At 45.9% G+C, this 21,304-nt stretch overlaps 1 protein-coding gene across 2 annotated transcripts in view; it reads right to left on the bottom strand.

The window, feature by feature from the left end:
- The window catches only part of COPZ1 (COPI coat complex subunit zeta 1), a 28,027-nt gene that overhangs the window by 2,646 nt on the left and 4,077 nt on the right, over nucleotides 1–21,304 (bottom strand). For both annotated transcript variants that reach the window (XM_045365402.3, XM_045365403.3), the window contains exons 2-7: nucleotides 9,141–9,209; nucleotides 7,140–7,221; nucleotides 6,091–6,182; nucleotides 3,703–3,758; nucleotides 1,345–1,422; nucleotides 1,138–1,189 (exon numbers count right to left, since the gene is read on the bottom strand). In XM_045365402.3, the coding sequence (XP_045221337.1) occupies nucleotides 1,138–1,189; nucleotides 1,345–1,422; nucleotides 3,703–3,758; nucleotides 6,091–6,182; nucleotides 7,140–7,221; nucleotides 9,141–9,209 (429 nt within the window). The remainder of the gene's footprint in view (nucleotides 1–1,137; nucleotides 1,190–1,344; nucleotides 1,423–3,702; nucleotides 3,759–6,090; nucleotides 6,183–7,139; nucleotides 7,222–9,140; nucleotides 9,210–21,304) is intronic.

The raw sequence follows: 21,304 nt of genomic DNA, 5'->3' as shown, positions 1-21,304 counted from the left end.
TGTTAATTTGGAGAAATAAACTGCTGCAACAGCAGCCTGAGAAGAGAAAGGGGGGAGTTGGTGGGGGGACCATCTCTCTTGCCACATAGAGACATATGTTAGAGGAGAAGATTAAACTATGCAAATGGAGCCCACAGCAGTTAAGGGAGAAGATTTCCCATTACCAAGCACTGTCAGCCTTCACTCTGTGGAGGTCAGAGCCAGGACATTCTGTGAATGGGGAGAATTTGCTTTGCTCAGACATCTCTGCACCCGTATAATTTGCTTGTGGGCTCTCTGCATCCACCATTATCTCCTCAGCTGACCTGGGGCCTTCTATGGTTAACTCAGAGGCCCCTTTCTGATACACTAGCACCAAAGAGGACTGAGGTTCTGGCAAATACGTACTTCCTGATGGAGAGGCACCATCCTCAGTTATGTAACACTTTATTTATTTATTTATTTATTTATTTTTGAGACAGAGTCTCACTCTGTCACCCAGGCTGCAGTGCAGTGGTGCAATCTTGGCTCACTGCAACCTCCACCTCCCAGGCTCAAGCAATTCTCCTGCCTCAGCCTCTCGAGTAGCTGGGATTACAGGCACGCACCACCACGCCCAGCTAATTTTTGTATTTTTAGTAGAGACAGGGTTTCACCACGTTGGTCAGGCTGATCTCGATCTCCTGACCTTGTGATCTACCGGCCTCCACTTCCCAAAGTGCTGAGATTACAGGTGTGAGCCACCACACCCAGTCCTATATAACACTTTAAAAGACAAAAAAGACACTCTTCTGCCTCAGATGATTGGATCCATCTCCAAGAAGGGAATAAGCCAACTTCAAGTTCCTTTATAATTTCAAAACCATAAATATTAGTTTATTTTATCACTTATTAAATAAATATGTATTAAATGTCCACTTTGTGCAAAGACTGTATGAGATGTTAGGTACCTTATTAGGGGTAGAAATAAGTTCTTTCTTCTTCTTTCTTTGGGACAATAAGAAGGGAAGGAAAGAGAAAGGCTGAATGTATTTGAAAGAAAAAGAGAAGGTTCTATGTATCCTATGAGCCCCAACTACTAGACACATCCAGCAGGTCTGGCTGTGGAGGGTGTTTGTGAATAGATGCGGGGATGCAGAGAAACACATTCCTGCTTACCCTTAATGCCACCCGGTGTACCACCTGCTGGGGATCACTCTCGAGGATCACCCTGCAAAAACAAAGAAGAGATCACTGTTCACTCTGTCCCGAATGCCCAACTCACTGTGGGGGAACAGGACCTCTGGCCGCTGAGCCTGCTTGACTTAGGACAGGGGCAGTTATCCCACTACCTCACCCAAGATCAAGGCAGGTCAGAGAACTTACCCTCCATCTACAATTTCATCCACAGCCAAGAACAGCCCCTCCATGTTCTCCAGCAGTGCTCGCTTTTCTACATTTTTCCTGAGTCCCCAAGAGAAGAGAAGAAAAAAACCAAATTGTGTGTGAAAGAAATCCTAGGACCTTGTCTGAATTGAGGAACCTAAACTAGACCAATAAACATCTCCACCAACCACACAAAGAAGTAAATAAGGTGAAGAACTTTTTAGCTAGTTCACTCAAAACCCCTTTCTACTCTTGGTTGCTGAATAAGGAATGTATGGAAAGAGATTCAAATAATACAGTTAATTTCTGACTATTCAGGGGTTGATTATCCACAGCTATTGTTTCTTTCCTACCTGCCATGCTGCTGCTCATAACATTGCTCATAAACACTGACATCAGTGGGTGGAAAAAAATATAAACAGAGCTAAGACTCAATCTGGAGGTGGCCGGAGGTGCGAGGGGTTGAATGCAAACCTTATTTGCACTCAAGCTCTAACAAACCTCCTGAGACATTCTCTGTTCCCTCTTCTCCCTATCCCTTACCAGCTCTGCTCAGGCCCTGAAAAGAAGCCCAAAGAGGGGGCAGGGTCTGCATACACTAGCCTCAGATCCGGTGGTTGGTGCATGTGGCCTGTCACATCCGTCAGTTTGAGGCTTTCACTAGATTACCCGAAATGAAGTCTATTCATTCACCTGGATAAGAAATAAATCATCCCCTTCCTGAGGAAATCTGAGCCATTCACCCTGCTGAGTTTGCAGGGCTGAGAGTGCCTGCTGTTCTGGTCTGGATGGCTGTCTGTACTGGGTTCACTTGAGAGCTGCTGGGGGAATGAAGTTCAGAGCCCTGGATGTTTTCAGAAAAAGTAACTTACCTCTCTTCTATTACCCATCTACACGGTTAACAGAGGGCTAGTGGGGAAGTGGAAAGGGAGGAGAGGGTAAATGGCAGAAGCTTCCTGGTTTTTTTTTTTTTTTTTTTTTTGGTTTTTTGAGACAGGGTCTTGCTATGTCGCCTAGTCTGAAGTGCAGCAGCATGATCACAGCTCACTGCAGCCTCAACCTCCTGGGCTCAAGCAATCTTCCTACCTCAGCATCCTGAGTAGCTGAGACTACAGGTATGTACCACCACACCTGGCTAATTTTTTTATTTTTTGCAGAGACAGGGTCTCACTATGTTGCCCAGGCTTGTCTTGAACTCGACTTATGCAATCCTCCTGCCTGGGTGCTTCCTGTTCTATAGAAGGCAAAAAACAAGGACTAGAAGTGGAAAAAAAAAAAAAAAAAAAAAAAAAAAAACTGGGCTACGTGGCTCATGCCTATAATCCCAGCACTTTGGGAGGCCAAGGTAGGTGGATCATTTGAGGTCAGGAGTTCAAGACCAGCCTGGCCAACATGGTAAAACCCCATCTCTACTAAAAATACAAAAATTAGCCAGGCATGGTGGCGCATGCCTGTAATCCCAGGTACTCTACTCAGGAGGCTGAGGAAGAGAATCGCTTGAACCTGGGAGGCAGAGGTTGCAGTGAGCCGAGATCATGCTACTGCACTCTAGCCTGTATGACGGAGTGAGACTCCATCTCAAAAAAAAAAAAAAAGAATGAAAAAAAAAAAATTGGGAGTGTTGCTTCCATTCCCGAAGTACTGAATGACATACTATCTGGGACACTTCCTTATGCTTGCCCTTTCCCTACTTCTAATGTCAAGAATGAAGCCCAGGAAAGCACCTTGAGGATGCTCAGATCTGACAGGGCCACAGGGGATTACAAGAGTAAACACAGAGGTAAAGATTCGGCTCCCTCCCAGTCCCCTTCCTTAGTAAGATCATTATTCCATAGGAGGGACATACTCTCCATCCAGTCCTCCCCAGTAGCATGAATTACTATGAATTAATAAAACCGACCTTCTTTTTTTTTTTTTTTCTTGAGACACAGTCTCACTCTGTCGCCAAGTTTGGAGTGCAGTGGTGTGATCTTGGCTCACTGCAAGCTCCACCTCCCAGGTTCACGCCATTCTCCTGCCTCAGCCTCCTGAGTAGCTGGGACTACAGGCGCCCACTACCATGCCCAGCTAATTTTTTGTATTTTTAGTGGAGACGGGGTTTCCCCATGTTAGCCAGGATGGTTCACCTGACCTCGTGATCCACCCACGTTGGCCTCCCAAAGTACTGGGATTACAGGCGTGAGTCACCACGCCTGGCAAAACCCAACTTCTTAAACTAAATCAACTCCCTGGAGCGTTTGCCAATCTCCTACAATCCCAGAGCCTGAAGATGGTTACTTTATCTCCCAAACAGAAATCAACAATGCCCTGCTGTTTCCATCGTAACTTGGGGGGAAAAAAAAAGAATGTCCTGCTCACCTCAGCATCTGGCTCAATGAGTCGAAGAGGCAGTTCAGAACTGCCATAAGCATCAGCTGTTGGGAAACAGAGGAGGCAGAAGGGTAAGGTTCAAGGCCCTGAAAGCTGCTACCTAAAAACAAAACCTCCTAATTCATTAAACATCAAAAGACACAGGCTTTCACAAAGGACCAAAAACATAAGGTGGAAGTGAGAGCACAACAGGAAGAGGACCTGTGGTTTCTCATAGAAATAAATTCTGCTACATGATCCCACAATTCAACATCTCTTTTAGCCAAAAGTTTATAAACAGAACTTTCTTGTCACAGTCTTCTACAATGTCTTTACCAACTGTATGTGTGTTACCTGATGTCTTAGGTAGAGAAATCATTAACCAAGCAATAGCTGAGGTGACAGGAAGGCTGTAGAGTTAGTGTAAAAAGCATGGACTTTAATTGGCTGGGCACAGTGGCTCACACCTGTAACATCTAGACCCTGTCTAGACCCTGACTCTATCCCAGCACTTTCGGAGGCCGAGGCAGGCAGATTGCTTGAGCTCAGGAGTTGAGACCAGCCTGGGCAACATGGCAAAACCCCGTCTCTACAAAAAATACAAAAAAAATTAGCCGGCATGGTGGTGGGCACCTGCAGTCCCAGCTACTTGGGAGGCTAAGGCAGGAGTATCACTTGAGCCTGGGAGCCAGAGGTTGCAGTGAGCCAAGACTGCACCACTGCAATCCAGCCTGGGAGACAGAACAAGAACCCTGTCTCAATTTTTTTTTTTTTTTTTTTTTTGAGAGTCTCACTCTTGTCGCCCAGGCTGGAGTGCAATGGCGCAATCTCAGCTCACTGCAACCTCCACCTCCCAGGTTCAAGCAATTCTCCTGCCTCAGCCTCCCAAGTAGCTGGGATTACAGGCGTCCACCACCACACCCAACTAATTTTTGTTGTTGTTGTTGAGACGGAGTTTCGCTCTGTTGCCCAGGCTGGAGGGCAGTGGCGCGATCTCAGCTTACTGCAACCTCCGCCTCCCGGGTTCACGCCATTCTCCTACCTCAGCCTCCCGAGTAGCTGGGACTACAGATGCCTGCCACCACACCCAGCTAATTTTTTGTATTTTTAGTAGACATGCAGTTTCACTGTGTTAGCCAGGATGGTCTCGATCTCATGACCCCAAGTGATCCACCCGCCTTGGCCTCCCAAAGTGCTGGGATTACAGGCATGAGCCACTGCGCCCGGCCTATGTCTCAAAATTTCTTAAAAAGCATGGACTTTAAGTCAGACAGATACGGGTTTGAATCCAAGCTAAGCCATTTTCTACATGTGTGACCCTGAGAAAGTTATTAGGTTAAACTACATCAAACTGCCACTTTTGTAGTTTTCACAAGGGTCACACACAAGTAATTTCTTATGGTTCTTCATGGTTTGGTTTCCTCATTTGTAAAACAAAGGCACTAATGCCTACAACTCATGGAAGTGCTGCAAGGTTTAAATAACAATGTACTTTACAAAGCACTTATACCAATAATAAGAGCTCAGTAAGAGTTGACTTTCTCAAACTTTGACTTTTGCCTCAAATTATCTGGGGGCTTATTTTTATTTATCTATTCTCCTAGAATTTGCTACCTGAGGCAAATAGCTTTTTCTGTATATAGGAAGCAGGTTAGGACTATACCCAAGGTCTTCTCAAGTGACCCATTCAGAATGTATGGTTTCAACACGACCCAGGTTGTTAGCTAATTGGCTCAAACTCAGTCAGGTATGGACCCTTCATAGAAGGAGCAAGTATCTCCCTGCAATCTTGACCATACCTCAGAAATCCATCTTAAAAAATACTACTCGGGCCGGGCGCGATGGCTCAAGCCTGTAATCCCAGCACTTTGGGAGGCCGAGACGGGCGGATCACGAGGTCAGGAGATCGAGATCAGCCTGGCTAACACAGTGAAACCCCATCTCTACTAAAAAAATACAAAAAACTAGCCAGGTGAGGTGGCGGGCGCCTGTAGTCCCAGCTACTCAGGAGGCTGAGGCAGGAGAATGGCGTAGAACCGGGAGGCGGAGCTTGCAGTGAGCTGAGATCCGGCCACTGCACTCCAGCCTGGGCGACAGAGCAAGACTCCGTCTCAAAAAAAAAAAAAAAAAAAAAAAAAATACTACTCAGGGAAGGGTATTAAAACATATATGATGTTTCCTAATGGATATAAAAGATCAATCTAGGAAAACTTCCTTTCTAGGCGATTCATTTGCCGGGCCATGTTTGTGAGGCTGGTGGGATCTCTGACAACTTCATTAACTTGGTCAGAAGCTAGAGGAACACGGCTCTATCAGGGCCCCAAACCAGTGGCTATGTACTGCCTGTGGTTTAGAAAGTAGGATCAGAAATAGCAAAGGGGTAGTAGGGATTCTTACCTCATTTTCATAGGAGCTGCCAATCACATAGAAATAGAGATCTATACTGCTTTTGTATACCACTGTCAGGCCTTCCAAGAGGGCAATTTCACCTGGTGGGGGAAAAAAAGTAGAAAGAGTGGGTGGCCTGAGATGAGGAAGTAGGAAAGAAGGAGTTATCAGCCAGGTGCAGTGGCTCACGCCTGTAATCCCAGCACCTTGCACGCCTGTAATCCCAGTACCTTGGGAAGCTGAGCCGCGTGGATCACCTAAGGTCAGGAGTTCAAGACCAGCCTGGTCAACATGGTGAAACCCCATCTCTACTAAAAATACAAAAATTAGCCGGGCGTGGTGGTGTGCACCTGTAATCCCTGCTACTCGGGAGGCTGAGATGGGAGAACCACTTGAACCTGGGAGGCGGAGGCTGCAGTGAGCCAAGATCGTGCCACTGCACTCCAGCCTAGGTGACAGAGAAAGGCTCTATTTCAAAAAAAAAGGAAAAAAAAAAAGCTATTACCGTGAATTCCTAGTATCCAGCTGTTTTGGGCTAAGGTGAGGCCAACTGTAATGACCTCCAAAGCCAGAAGATGATCTGCACTTCTTGGGTGGTGGCAGAAGAGAAGCATAAACTTGGGGGAGTCTAAATGTATCTTCTCTAACCACCATCCTCTGTTCCTGCCCACTATACCTATTTCCCTCCTTGCATATGAGACAGGATACTAGTCGATCCTTCGGAGGTGAAAATGCAGAGCGGTCACCTTTACAGACTTCCATTTACCTGCCCTAATGGATGCGGTACAATAAGCAGAGCTGCAGTTAAATTTGTCAAGTGAGGCTCATAAATCCAGGGACTAGACAGGTAGCTAACAGCCAACCTTCCAGCATGGTATTCCCGCGTGAGGTACACTCACCTCCCCATTACATTCTGAAGAGTTTATTATACAAGGGGAGGAAGGAAAAAAAAAAAAAGGAGGCAGAGTCATTTTATCCTTTCTCCGCAGCCCTGCTACCACCCCCTTTCCACCATGGTTCCCCACAACACGGGGAGTAGTGAAAGGAAAATGACCTACTGTCAGTCCGATGGGTCTTGTTGAAAATGTTCTTCTCAAAGGCCTTTTGCTCCTTGACACTGGGGTAGGTGTCGTCATAGTACTGGTCAGAGGGAAGGAGACAGGGTTGGGTCACTACAGCTGGAAGCCAGAATGATTAGTGACTATGCTTTGCCCTGGGATCTTGGATTTCTCTCCTTCAAGGCATGGGGCAAGGGAGAAATACTGACATGGAAAAGGAAGGACTGTAGAGGCAGAGAATGGGCAGTGAGTAATCTAAGAAAAATAAATAAAAGATCCTGCCATAAGCAACCCCACCTCACATTTCTAAGACTGTCTGAAGGCAGAAGCCTACCAGCCCTACGGTGAGGCTCTGTGCCTGTCTGCAATCTAGACCTCTCCTAAACCATTCTCATCAAGTGTTTCCTAGGAGCTACCCCATGTCAGGAAACAGTGCCAGAGAACACAAAAAACACTAGAAGCACAGAACACCTCCATAGACCCTCACTCACTGTATGAAGCTGAGGCATGGGGAAAGGCTACAAAAACCTCCTCCAAAGAAAGGCAAACCCTGCCCTATAGTCTATCTTAGCTTTCTTTTCTGCAAGCTGAAAGAAGCATCCAGCATACCACTGAGCCCATTCCCAGGCTCTCCCTGGCAAGGGGGCGGAGATGCAGGCTGCTAAATCGCTAGCTCTTTAGGGGCTAATCCGTTGCAGTCAGCTGAAGACCTATGACAGGTCTGGCATTTAGTAACTGGATAACTGTTTCAAAAGGTGTCCTGCATAGTTACATCCAATTACAGGGAGGAACAGCTGGTGAATTCTAAACTAATCTCTACCTGCTGATTGATTTATGCTATGCTCGCCCTGAGTTAATACACCAGGGACAGAAGAAATTTCTACAGGAGGGGGAGAATATGGAGGGAGAGAGGGGTGTCCTTTCTTCTTTCTTCCAACAGATCCAAAGTTGAAAACATCACTCTGGGAAAGTCAGGAGGTAACAAGCTTGATGGTGACTATAGACCTAGGAATGGAACCTTGGAACTGCAAGAGAATTCTCTGGAAAAACCCAGGCAGGGTGACATGGTAGAAGAGAAGGGGACAGGAATGATGGACATGGGCAGACTGCCTCTTAGCATCTACATACTGCTTTGTTAGGAACCAAGGTATCAAAGCTTTTTCCTAATCTGATGCTGACAACAAAGGAGGTCAAAGTCTGAGGACAGTAAGCAGGGCAGCAGTACAACAAAGGGACAAAAGAAAACAGGTTTTATCTGGAGTAGGCAAGATAAGATGGAAGAATTCAGGCTGAGTATGGTGGCTCACACCTGTAATCCCAACACTTTGGGAGGCCGAGGCGGGCGGATCATGAGGTCAGGAGTTCAAGACCAGTCTGGCCAACATGGCGAAACCCTGTCTCTACTAAAGATACAAAAAATTAGCCGGGTGTGGTAGTGTGTGCCTGTAATCCCAGCTACTCAGGAGGCTGAGGCAGGAGAATTGCTTGAACCCAGGAGGCAGAGGTTGCAGTGAGCCAAGGTTGTGCCACTGCACTCCAGGCTGGGCGCCAAGTGCGAAACTCCATCTCAAAAAAAAAAAAAAAAAAGGCCGGGCGCGGTGGCTCACGCTTGTAATCCCAGCACTTGGGGAGGCCGAGGCGGGCAGATCACGAGGTCAGGAGATCGAGACCACGGTGAAATCCCGTCTCTACTAAAAATACAAAAAATTAGCCGGGCGCGGTGGTGGGCGCCTGTAGTCCCAGCTACACAGGAGGCTGAGGCAGGAGAATGGCGTGAATCCGGGAGGCGGAGCTTGCAGTGAGCCCAGGTCAAGATCGCGCCACTGCACTCCAGCCTGGGCTACAGAGCGAGACTCTGTCTCAAAAAAAAAAAAAAAAGATGGAAGTGTTCTCAAAATTATACTACTGAGCAACATGAGTTAATAGGGGATCAGTCCCAAGATTCAAATCTCAGAATAAACCTTTGTGTTGTTCCTAAACTAATTCAAAAGGGAATCTCACCTTGGCAAAAAGTCGATCTCCATCATTGTCCAGAATCAGGATGGCTTTGACAGTATACAGGGAAGGTTCCTGAAGAGATACGAACACACCTTCAGTCCTGAGGCTCCCACCACCACTGGTAAACCAGATACCTTCCCCTAGTCCCATTGGGGCTGCAAGGGGATACAGAGGTACCTCTGTAAGTCCCTTACCTCAACATGGTCAGATTTTGATATTTCCCATTGAGAAAGACCGAGGGTAAGTAAACTGAGAAAGCATTTAAACAAAGGATTCCAAAGTACCATCAGAGAAACAGTTTCTCTGACGCACAGGGGGCTTAATCAAGAGAAGTCATGCTGTTATTTCCAAATATTATGGTACAGTTATTTTCCAAATTACCCTCTCCCTTCCTGCTCTCCCATGTACAGGCGGTTATAGAATGTGACCAGATTAATTAAAAGGCACTGAACAAGGCCATTTGAAAATAGGGTTGAATGTCCTAGTATACTTGGAAGTTTCTGCAGTCCGAATGCAGTGGCAATGCAGAAACATAAAGCAAGTCTTCCCTAAACCACCCACACACTGAGCAGAGGGAAAAGAGCGTTTACACACACACACACACACACACACACACACACACACACAGGCACACCAGTTCTCAATGCAGCTTAGTAAGACAGCCATCTTCCAAAAACTCTCCTATGTCTTCCAATTCTTCTACTATACCTTAACTAACACTACCAATTAACTTCCAAGGACAAAAGCCAATCTGAATTTTGGGGGAGTTAAGAAGCAGTGACAAAATGATCTGAGAAACACTCTGGGGCCTAGAGTGAGTGAGCAAGAGGGGTAATTTTTTTTTCCACTACCAAGAATCAAATAAGGAATCACAGCCTCAATCTTCATGGTTCTTCAACTGTAAGTATGTCACTTGCAAAAGCTGTGGTGGTCTGGTGCTCTCCTCTACCCCTGCAACTTCCAGGAAGCCAGCTAACTAGGAGAAGAAAAATCGCAGGAGGCTGAGGCAGGATTGCTTAAGGCCAGTTTAAGACCAGCCTGGGAAACATACGGAGATCCCCATCTCTACAAAAATAAAAAAATTAGCCAGGTGTGGTGGTGTGCATCTACAGTCCTGGCTACTCAGGAGGCTGAGGTGAGAGGATCTCTTTTTCGTTTGTTTGTTTGTTTGTTTTGAGAGGATCTCTTGAGCCCAGGAGTTTAAGACCACACCGAGCTATGACTGTGCCACTGCACTCCAGGTTGGGTGACAGAGTGAAACCCCATCTCTGATTGAAGAGAAAAACCAAAAGTGGGGGGAGACAGTGATGTGTGCATGAGAGGTATTTGCAGCCTCACATTCCTTGACTTTCTTTTTTCTTTTTTCTTTTAAGAGAAAAGGTGTCACTATATTGCTCAGGCTGGTCTCGAACTCCTAGGCTCAAACAATCCTCCCACCTAGGCCTCCCAAAGTGCTGGGATTACAAGTGTGAGCCACTGCGCCCAGCCTACATTCTTTGACCTTCTAATCAACATTACTTACCATTGATATCCCTTGTGCTATGAGACAAGACTGTTGCTTTGCTACCTCTTTCCTGGCCTTATTTAAGAAACCCACAGTCCTCACAGGAGCCAAACACAAAAGTATGTGTTTGACAGAGATCCAAGAGTGGGGAGGAAAGAATCATTGCCAAGAACCCAGAAACTGTAGCCTCTACAAACATAAATTGTCTCATGAGGCTTCAGGAGGTTTATGGTTCCATGCAAAGAATCAACCCTGTTTGTGGGTGCAGAGGGGGGCAGGCAGTTCAGAATGGGAGTAAAAGGAACCCAGTCTTTTGACAACAAGCTGATGAGGAACATAAGTTTTCCCTACTTGAATTCTTGAGGACTGCAATTTTTGTTTTGTTTGCTGGTTTATCGCATTTGTCCAGAACAATGCCTGACACATACTAAACTCTCAATATTTGGTGAACAGTTGAGAGAATAAAGGAAGTTTGAGAATAAAGTTAAAATATCTTGATGCAGTGTGCATCTAGGGGACTACTTATAATTAGACTTCCACATATAAGTGGATTTTCTGATGTGGCCACTTTGGGTGATATTACTACCAACTTTATTCCTCCTCTGATAAACCCTCCTTAGAGATGCCCATCCTGTATACAAAACACTCTGGAATAAACAAGGCATGAGTAACTCCTCTCTCAAATTAAAGAACTTTGTTGCCTAGTGGAGGGAAGTCCTCTAGAGTCTAGTTTTAAAAGGTCACAAGTAGAAGCAGCCCTCCTAACTCCTAATTCCTCACAGAAAGATCTTCCCTTAAAGCAGGCTCAGTTCTGTAACAACTTGGGTCCTCAATTCCAAAAGGGAGACAACAATGGGAATGAGTTTTCTTAATGGAACAAAAGAAATCCAAAAGGAAGGAAATTTAGACAAAATCATTTTTTCCCACAACCTTTTCCTGGAATTCTTTGGCCCTGTTCCTCCATCCACATTCATAGCAACTTTAGAGAGCTGCCCATTAGTTTAAGCTGGGCATTAACCTGGCATAGGAAACTGGTTCTTGCAGCCATAGAGTTTGGCATCCCTAGAACCCAAAGAAACGAAAAGCCCTAATGGCCACCAGCCAACTGGGAAAGTCAGTCAATGTCCTTTGTGGCCAACAGGGTGTGAGTGCCTACGACAGCCACACCGGCAAAGAGAGAACATATCCCTGGGTTCTGCTCCTGGTTCTTTTCACTGGCTTCCTAGAAGACATTATCAAAGAAACCCCAAAAATAGAAACATTGGATCTTCCTGGGAAGAATAAAAGACAGGCTAAGGAGGGCAAGGATGAAGACTAGATTTGACACAGAGCTTACTGGAGCTCTCAAAAGGGAAAGAAGGCATTACAGAAAAGGCTGGTCATTTCAAATTTCCAAAGGAGGAAGCATACTAAATAAAGCTGAGAATTTAGGCAGGAGCTTAAATGCCGCTTCAATTCTCCATTCTGCTACAGCTGGAGCCAGCAGCTTCTTTACTTCTCCTGCCACCTCCTGACTGCAGCTGGTTCCACTTCAGCCTGGGGCTTTTACCTCTCAGGAGTGGGGAGGGCTATGCCATAAAACTAGCCAGTTTAAAGGCCCCAGAAGTCATTACTGATAATGTAATTTCATTTTAAGTTTTTGCAAAGGGCAAGTTTATAAATAACTCCCAGCTACTGAGAAATGGGCTTCCAGGACAATGGACTAGGCTTGACCTTGTAACACATTAAATGCTGACTGTTGAGAAAGACCTTATCAGCTTAGGGCCACATTGAAAGAATTTAAAAAGGTCTATTCTTCCCTCCCACTCCCAAAATGGGTAGCTGCTAGAAAGCTTTCGAGACAAAGTTCTGTGATGCACTGACTTTCAGAGAGCCACAGCCTGAGTGTATAACAGAACTTCACCTCAAATGCTAATCGTGCTTGGAAATGAGGTATAGGCAGATTGTTTTTGTGGGAGGTTGGGTGACTTAGGCAGATTTTCATGTATTTATGTTTTTATTATCAAGAAAACAAGAATGCTGTCCTCAAGACAGGTGAAACACCACAGAACAAGCAACTAGGCTGCTGCAAATGAATCTTTGATCTCAGGGGCTTCTTTTTTTTTTTTTTTGAGACGGAGTCTCAGTCTGTCGCCCAGGCTGGAGTGCAGTGGAGCAAACTGGGCTCACTACAACCTCCGCCTCCCAGGTTCAAGCGATTCTCATGCCTCAGCCTCCCGAGTAGCTGGGACTACAGGTGCACACCACCACGCCCAGCAAATTTTTGTATTTTTAGTAGAGACGGTGTTTCACCAAATTGGCCAGGCTGGTCTCGAACTGCTGACCTCATGATCTGCCTGCCTTGGCCTCCCAAACTGCTGGGATTACAGGCATGAGCCCCCGTGCTGGGCCTCAGTCAGGAGCTTCTAAAGCCTGGTGAAAAGTATCAACATCTCCAAGAACCCTCTCCCCTAGCACATAGAGGACTAGAGGGGAAGAGTCATTCCCAGTGCTGCCCCCTGTGGGCCTTCTTGGTGACCTGCAGCTTCCACAGGATTATAGTCATTAGCAAAAATATTTTTCAAAGGCAGCTCTGGATAAAAGCTATTTGTGTGTCTTGTAGGACAAACTAGTAGAGATGGGCCCTGAAAAATAACTGAATTAAGTCTGTTCACAATGTATATAGTAAGAGAACCCTTTGGGGTAAGATCTTAGTAAGCCACCAGAAGACTAGGGGAATAGTGTTTGGGGACGATAGAGGATACCTGGGAACTATGATGAATTATTTGATTCATTTAGGGGAAAAAACCAAGAAGCCTTTATGGAGGGAATTACAGGATGCTAGCTACAGAGCTGAAAGAGCACAAATAAGAATCTGGAGGCCAGGCGCAGTGACTCATGTCTGTAATCCTAGCACTTTCGGAAGCTTAGAAAGGAGGATCACTAAAGCCAGGAGTTCAAGACCAACCTGGGCAACATAGTGAGACCCTGTCTCTGTGAGAACTTTAAAAAAAAAAAAAAAAAAAAAAAAGCCAGGCATGGTGGCATGCACCTGTAGTCTCAGCTACTCAGGAAGCTGAGGCAGGAGGATGGCTTGAGCCTGGGAGTTCAAGGTTGTAGAGAGCTACAATTGTGCTACTGCACTCCAGCTACACAAAACAGTGAGAATGCCTCAAAAAAAAAGATGCTGACTGAGATCACCAAAAAGTTCTTCATTGTCTACTTTAAAAATAAATCCTTCCAGCCTGGCCAACATGATGAAACCCCATCTCCACCAAAATTACAAAACTTAGCCAGGCGTGGTAACAGACGCCTGTAATCCCAGGTACTCAGGAGGCTGAGGCAGGAGAATCGCTTATACCCGGGAGGCAGAGGATGCAGTGAGCTGAGATCGCACCACTCCACTCCAGCCTGGGCGACACAGCAAGACTCCATCTCAAAAAAAAAAATCCTTAAGGCCATACCAAAAGGGGTTACCCTGATGTGGCAATGGGTCTTGATGAATTAAAAACTGTAACAAGATTCTCTCCTCTCAATCCTGTTTACAAAGTAAAACTAAGATGGTAAAAACTAGAAGGAGAAATTCCTAGATACCACTCCCAGCCCCACATGGCTAAGTAGGTATACTTCCTGACTCTGTGCCAACATTCCTTTTTTTGTCAGAGTTTCACTTTGTTGTCCAGGCTGGGGTGCAGTGGCACCATTTTGGCTCACTGCAACCTCCGTCTCCCGGGTTCTAGCAATTCTTGTGCCTCAGCCTCCTCAGTAGCTGGGATACAGGTGACTGCCATCAGGCCAGGCTGATTTTTTGTATTTTAGTAGAGATGGGGTTTCACCATCTTGCCCAGGCTAGTCTCGAACTCCTGAACTCAGGTAATCTGCCTGTCTCGGCCTCCCAACATGCTAGTATTACAGGTGTGATCCACTGCACCTGGCCTCTGTGCCAACTTTTTTTTTTTTTTTGAGACGGAGTCTCGCCTTGTCGCCCGGGTTGGAGTGCAGTGGCACGATCTCAGCTCACTGCAAGCTCCACCTCCCAGGTTCACGCCATTCTCCTGCCTCAGCCTCCCCAGTAGCTGGGACTACAGGCACCCACCACTACGACCAGCTAATTTTTTTGTATTTTTGTTTAGTAGAAATGAGGTTTCACCATATTAGCCAGGATGGTCTAGATCTTCTGACCTCGTGATCCACCTGCCTCGGCCTCCCAAAGTGCTGGGATTACAGGCGTGAGCCACTGCACCGGGCCTGTGCCAACTTTTTTAAAATTAAAAGCTCCTCTGGGGTTAAGGGCTCCAATTTGCCAGCCACAATCCTATGGACTTCAGATGAAAAGAAAAGAAGAATTAGCTAAAGTCTTTGACAGGGAAGAGCAGTTTTTAGGTATCAGATGTTTTTTTTCTTTTTTGAGACAGAGTGTTGCTCTGTTGCCCAGGCTGAAGTGCAGTGGTGTGATCTCGGCTCACTGCAGCCTCTGCCTCCCAGGTTCCAGAAATTCTCCTGCCTCAGCCTCTCAGGCAGCTGGGATTACAGGTGCTTGCCACCACACCTAGCTTATTTTTGTATTTTTAGTAGAGATGGGGTTTTGCCATGTTGGCCAGGCTGGTCTTGAACTCCTGACCTCAGGTGATCCGCCCGCCTCGACCTCCCATAGTGCTTACAGGCATCAGCCACCACACGCAGCCTATATCAGATTTATTAATATTATTATCATTTCTTGTTGCCCAGGCTGGACTGCAGTGGTGCCATCACAGGTGACTGCAGCCTCAACCTCCCAGGCTTAAGCAATCCTCTCCCTTCAGCCTCCCAAGTAGCTGGGACTCAGGTACATGCCACCACACCCTGCTAATTATTTCTGGATACAAACAAGATTAGATTCAAAAAGCACAGCTCAGGAAAGAGTGGGAGCCGCTGGTACCACAGAATATTACCCAGCTGACATGATACCAAATATTGGTTATAAAGAAAAAACTCAACACATGACTCAGGAAGAACTGACTGGAGGAAGAGACACCTACAATCTTCCTATCTGACACAGACCCAAAACATGTAAAGCACAGTCAACAAGAGTTTTGATATTACAGGAGAAAATGTCTCTAAACTCCTACAATCCATCTCATAGGGACAGGGTCTTGCTATGTTGCCCAAGCTGGACCTGAACTCCTGGGCTCAAGGTGTCCCGCCTCAGCCTTCCAAATAGCTAGGACTACAGGCATGCACCACCACGTCTGGCTACAATACTTGTGTTATAATCAGAATCAGTCATTAACTCAAGTTTTCCCATTCTCTGAGATTCGGCTTCTTCATCAGAGAATGAGAGAGAGGCTTGATCTAGATCAGTTAAGGTTAATGCCTTTTTTGAGTTACAGCAGACCCCTTTGATAAACCAATTAAATCTATGGCCCTTATTCCCAGCAAAATACATTCACAATTTTTTTTTTATTTCATGGCTAGGCATGATGGTTCCCACCTGTAATCCCAGCACTTTGGGAGGCCAATGCGGGGGCAAATCGCTTGAGCTCAGGAGTTCGAGACCAGCCTGGGCAACATGGTGAAACTCTGTCTCTACTAAAAATACAAAAAATTAGCTGGGCATGGTGATGCATGCCTGTAATCCCAGCTATTCAGGAGGCTGAGGCATGAGAATTGCTTAAACCCCGGAGATGGAGGTTGCAGTGAGCCAAGATCATCGCACCACTGCACTCCAGCCTGGATGACAGAGCGAGACTGTCTCAAAAAATATATATATACATATATATATAAACAATTTTTTTATGATTTCAAAGAGTTCATAGAGTCGAGTTTAGAATTAAGTGAGATTCTCTCTGAATATAATAAGATGGTGTGGAGGGAGCAGGAAAAAGAGGGGAAATGAGTAATACTTTTGTAAATCACCCCCTCTACTCTACCTGGCACCCAGTAATGACTTCAATAAATGTGTGTGTGGCCTTCATAAATTAATAAATATGATTGAGAAAACTAACAGCCAGCAGGGGGAATAAAGGTCAGCAACCACACCCCCTCCAGCTTTCTTTTTTTTTTCCCTACTTTTTTTTTATTTTAAGACCGAGTTTCATTCTTGTTGCCCAGGCAGGAGGGCAATGGCGCAATCTCGGCTCACTGCAACCTCCACCTCCCAGGTTCAAGCAATTCTCCTGCCTCAGTCTCTCAAATAGCTGGCATTACAGGCACCCACTACCACACCTGGCTAATTTTGTATTTTTAGTAGACAAGGTTTTGCCATGTTGGTAAGGCTGGTCTCGAACTCCTGACCTCAGGTGATCTACCCACCTCAGCCTCCCAAAGTGCCGGGATTACATGCATGAGCCTCCATGCCCGGCCACCTCCAGCTTTCAATGGCTGAATTTGGTGACTGTGAAATGGGCAGGACAAAGATAACCAAACCCTAAGCTTTTTAGGAATGCAAAGTCTCAGGTTCTTTCTCAAAACTCAGAAAGCCTGTCTGTTGGAGAATCTTTTTTTTTTTTGAGATGGAGTCTCACTCTGTCGCCCAAGCTGGAGTGCAGTGGCTCACTGCAACCTGTCTCCCAGGTTCACGCCATTCTCCTGCCTCAACCTCCTGAGTAGCTGGGATTACAGGCGCACGCCACCACGCCCGGCCAATTTTTGTATTTTTGGTAGAGACAGGGTTTCACCATGTTGGTCAGGCTGGTCTCCAACTCCCGACCTCATGATCCGCCCACCTCGGCCTCCCAAAGTGCTGGGATTACAGACATGAACCACCATGCCCGGACTTGCTGGAGAATTTTTTACCCAGGGGTCACATAGTCCCTAATTCTTCAACTATCATGGAAGTGAAAGAATCACAGAAATGAGGGACAAAGCAGTACTGCTGGGAAGAGAGATGAACTGAATAAGGAGAAATCAGACTGAACTCCAGACCTGAGGCCTGAGAGCACCATTAGAACATTTTGCCTTCTCAGTTTGGTAATCCAGGGGCCCTCACTTAAATATCACTCAGAAAAGGAAAAAACTCAAACGGGGCTAGATCCATTCCTGATGAGTCCTCGGTCACGATTTGTATCATGATTTATCCCCCCACAGCCCCCTGCTTTTGCTCCTGAAAACAAAAAGCTAGTCTCTGAAAGACTGAATTGACAGCCTCTGTGTTATCTTTCAGTCTATTTATGCCCCCAAATCAACCCCTAAAGGAAAACTGCCCTATTCTCCTCTGGTTTTAGTCCCCCTCTAAAATTACACAACAGAAAAGGAGTTGCAGAAAATTAGTTGACCGAGCTATCCAGCGCAATTGGCTATGGATGGGATATCTGCATTGAGAGTGAGAAAATAGGCTGGGCGCAGTGGCTCACGCCTGTAATCCCAGCACTTTGGGAGGCCGAGATGGGTGGATCACAAGGTCAGAAGTTCGAGGCCAGCTTGGCCAACATGGCGAAACCCCGTCTCTACTAAAAAAAAAAAAAAAAAAATCAGCCAGGCATGGTGGCGGGCGCCTGTAATCCCAGCTACTCGGGAGGCGGAGGAAGGAGAATTGCTTGAACCTGGAAGGTGGAGGTTGTGGTGAGCCAAGATCGTGCCATTACATTCCAGCCCGGGCAATGACAGCAAGACTCTGTCTCAAAAAAAAAAAAAAAAAAAGAGAGTGAGAAAATAAAAAGCCGAATAAAAAAGCAGGCTTCATCTGCAGCATATATAACTTAGATTACACAACAGGAAGGACTTCCTGAAGAGATGGGTGTGGTCAAACACCAGAAGAGGTGACACAGGCTAGGGAATGTAAGGCCAGGAGAGATCCCCCTAATAATCTGATGTAAGGAAACCTATTCTGCCCAGAAACAGGAAGGACAGAATGTGAGAGGGCCCTTGTAAGCACAAGCATCTTACAAGTGCATGGACTCATTCTCCCAATCCATCTTCATCAGCTGTCCCCTGGGCACTCTGCCTTTCCTCTTCCTAATTACTCCAGCACAAGTGGGTACATAGGTACTGATTCTTTATCCCTGCTCCATCTAATTTGCTCCTCTAGTTTCCCTTTCCACAACCTGTTTTCTTGTCAACATCCAGACTCTAACCAAGTCATGTCAATGGAGTAAAGTAAGAAACAGCAGCAAGTATCTACATAAAAAAGACCCTAAACCTGCCACTAGGCTCCCTCAAATACCTGGATAATTGCATTCATCCTCTGCCTCCCAAGGCTGACCTAGCTTCTCAAGGGTCTGGTTTTCTTCACATGGAGGCCCCCTCCTCTTCTGACCATGTGACAGCTCCCCTAGATCTTTGATATAATTTATACCTTGCCAGGGACCAACTCTTTCCCACCACTGTGAAGGAGAGGGAAAAATATATATAAATACGTCGGAAATCTATAACAAGGTCTTCTTGGAGGGCAAGACATGGGGAGAGTTAGAAGCAGCATCAATTGCTCTTTGGGGGTTTTAGTTCAAGCCGAGGTCTGCTTCCAGCAATCAACCATTAAAACAAGCCGGCCAGAGTAACAGCACAGTTTATTCTGATCATTTAATTTGAAGTGTCAATAAATTAAACTTCAATCAATTAAACTAGGTGTGCAATAACCCAGATGGACACCCCGACACCAACATAATCACAATAAAAATTTTTATTGCTGCCAGGGACCTCACCGGGGGCAGTGCTGGCACAGCTCGCGCCCTAGCTGAGAAATATATCTCCACAGCGCAGGAACGAGGAGATTGCTTCTCCTAACGAAATGGAGGGGCCAGGCACCAGCAAGGACGCAGCTGGGAGAGGGGCACAAGGGACTGCCAGGAACGAGATGGGAGTGCTTTAGGGGCTTAATGTAATTGATACCTTTGCCCAGAGCAGGGGGAGGGGGGCATTTAGGCCAAGTACCTCTACTGTTAGTGCCAAAGGAATTTAACAAAAGCCCCATTAAGATGATTCAGGAAGCGAAGGCCAAGGAGCAATATCAACCTTTAAAGTCATTGACGTATTCCGCATAGTTTCCTCCTCCATATATACTCATATCCTTGTGCACTTTGGATGGCCTGATTTTTGCATGAGGCTTAGAATTTGGGATTTGGTCATGGTTTTAAAATATTAAGGTAAGAGAAATTACAGAATTAGAAGTCTAGTCTGTAAAGCACTGGAGAAGCACTCTGAAAGTGAATCCAGAGAGGATTAGGAAAAATAAAACCTATGAACAAAGATTTAAAGATCTAAACCGATACAGAATTCAGTTTTTTTGTTTGTTTGTTTTTTGAGACAGAGTTTCACTTTTTGCCCAGGCAATGGCCCCTCGGCTCACTGCAACCTCCGCCTCCCAGGTTCAAGCGAATCTCCTGCCTCAGCCTCTCGTGTAGCTGGGATTACAGGCGCATGCCACCAGGCCCAGCTAATTTTTGTATTTTTAGTAGAGACGGGGTTTCACCACGTTGGTCAGGTTGGTCTTGAACTCCTGACCTCAGGTGATCCACTCACCTTGGGATTACAGGCGTGAGCCACCAAGCCCAGCCCAGTAATTCAGCTTTAAAGAAAAAAAGTAAAGAGGGAAGGAGGAAGGGGAAATCCTTATCTTTAAGATTCCATAGGTTATTAATGGAGAATGGTGACCTGCAGAGATCCTCTCCATTTGCAACTCAAAAAGGGAGCCCCAGCAGAAACAGCAAGAGAGAAGAAGCCAAGTCCAAAGATGTAGGCTGAGATCACTATTATTAAGTACTGGGAACTAAAAGAGACGAAAGGGTCTCTTTCCTTAGAGCCTAAGGAAACCCAAGAGAGATTCGACAAATCTGCTTGAAAGCTATAGCTGGATTACTTAATTCAAGAAAGAAATGTGACCCATTGTAAAGTACCTAAACGAAGGGAGACTATTGTTATTTAGAAATTCCACAATCAATGCAACTTTGATCAACAGTTCTTCTTGACCCCCTGTATCTTACCCGTCCCTTTTTCTCAACATCCTGCAGCTATGTATGTACCTTGTAGAGGTAAGGACAAAAGAATATGCTTTGATCAGATTGTCCCTAACAGCACTACATAGGTTTGCCATAACAAAGAATCAGTGTGGTTTTAAAAGCAAAGTCCAGGGTTACCTGACCAAGTTAGCAGCGATCTGTCAATGCAGCCTATTAGGCATAGATTAAAGCAGAAGAATAAGGTAGAAGCAGGCTGAAACAGACTTCACTGAGGAGGCAGAGACAGAGAACTAAGGGAAGAGAAATGTGACAGAGAGACTTTTTCTTCTTCTTTTTTTTTTTTTTTTTGAGACGGAGTCTTGCTCTGGCGCCCAGGCTGGAGTGCAGTGACACAATCTCGGTTCACTGCAACCTCTGCCTCCCAGGTTTAAGTGATTCTCTTGCCTCAGCTTCCTGAGTAGCTGGGATTACAGGCGTCTGCCACTACGCCCGGCTAAATTTTGTATTTTTAGTAGAGACCAGGTTTCACCATGTTGGTCAGGCTGGTCTCGAACTCCTGACCTCGTGATCCACCCACCTCGGCCTCCCAAAGTGCTGGGATTACAGGCGTGAGCCACCGTGCCTGGTCTTTTTTTTTTTTTGAGATGGAGTATCACACTGTCGCCCGGGCTGGAGTGCAGTGGCACCATCTCAGCTCACTGCAACCTCTGCCTCCCTGGTTCAAGCGATTCTCCTGCCTCAGTCTCCCAGGTAGCTGGGACTACAGGCACACACCACCATGCCCAGTTAATTTTTGTATTTTTAGTAGAGAC

Source organism: Macaca fascicularis, chromosome 11, assembly GCF_037993035.2.
Source record: "Macaca fascicularis isolate 582-1 chromosome 11, T2T-MFA8v1.1".
Lineage (NCBI taxonomy): Eukaryota > Metazoa > Chordata > Mammalia > Primates > Cercopithecidae > Macaca > Macaca fascicularis.
The sequence above is the reverse complement of the archived record's forward strand: the minus strand, read 5'-3'. Positions and strand labels throughout refer to the sequence as shown.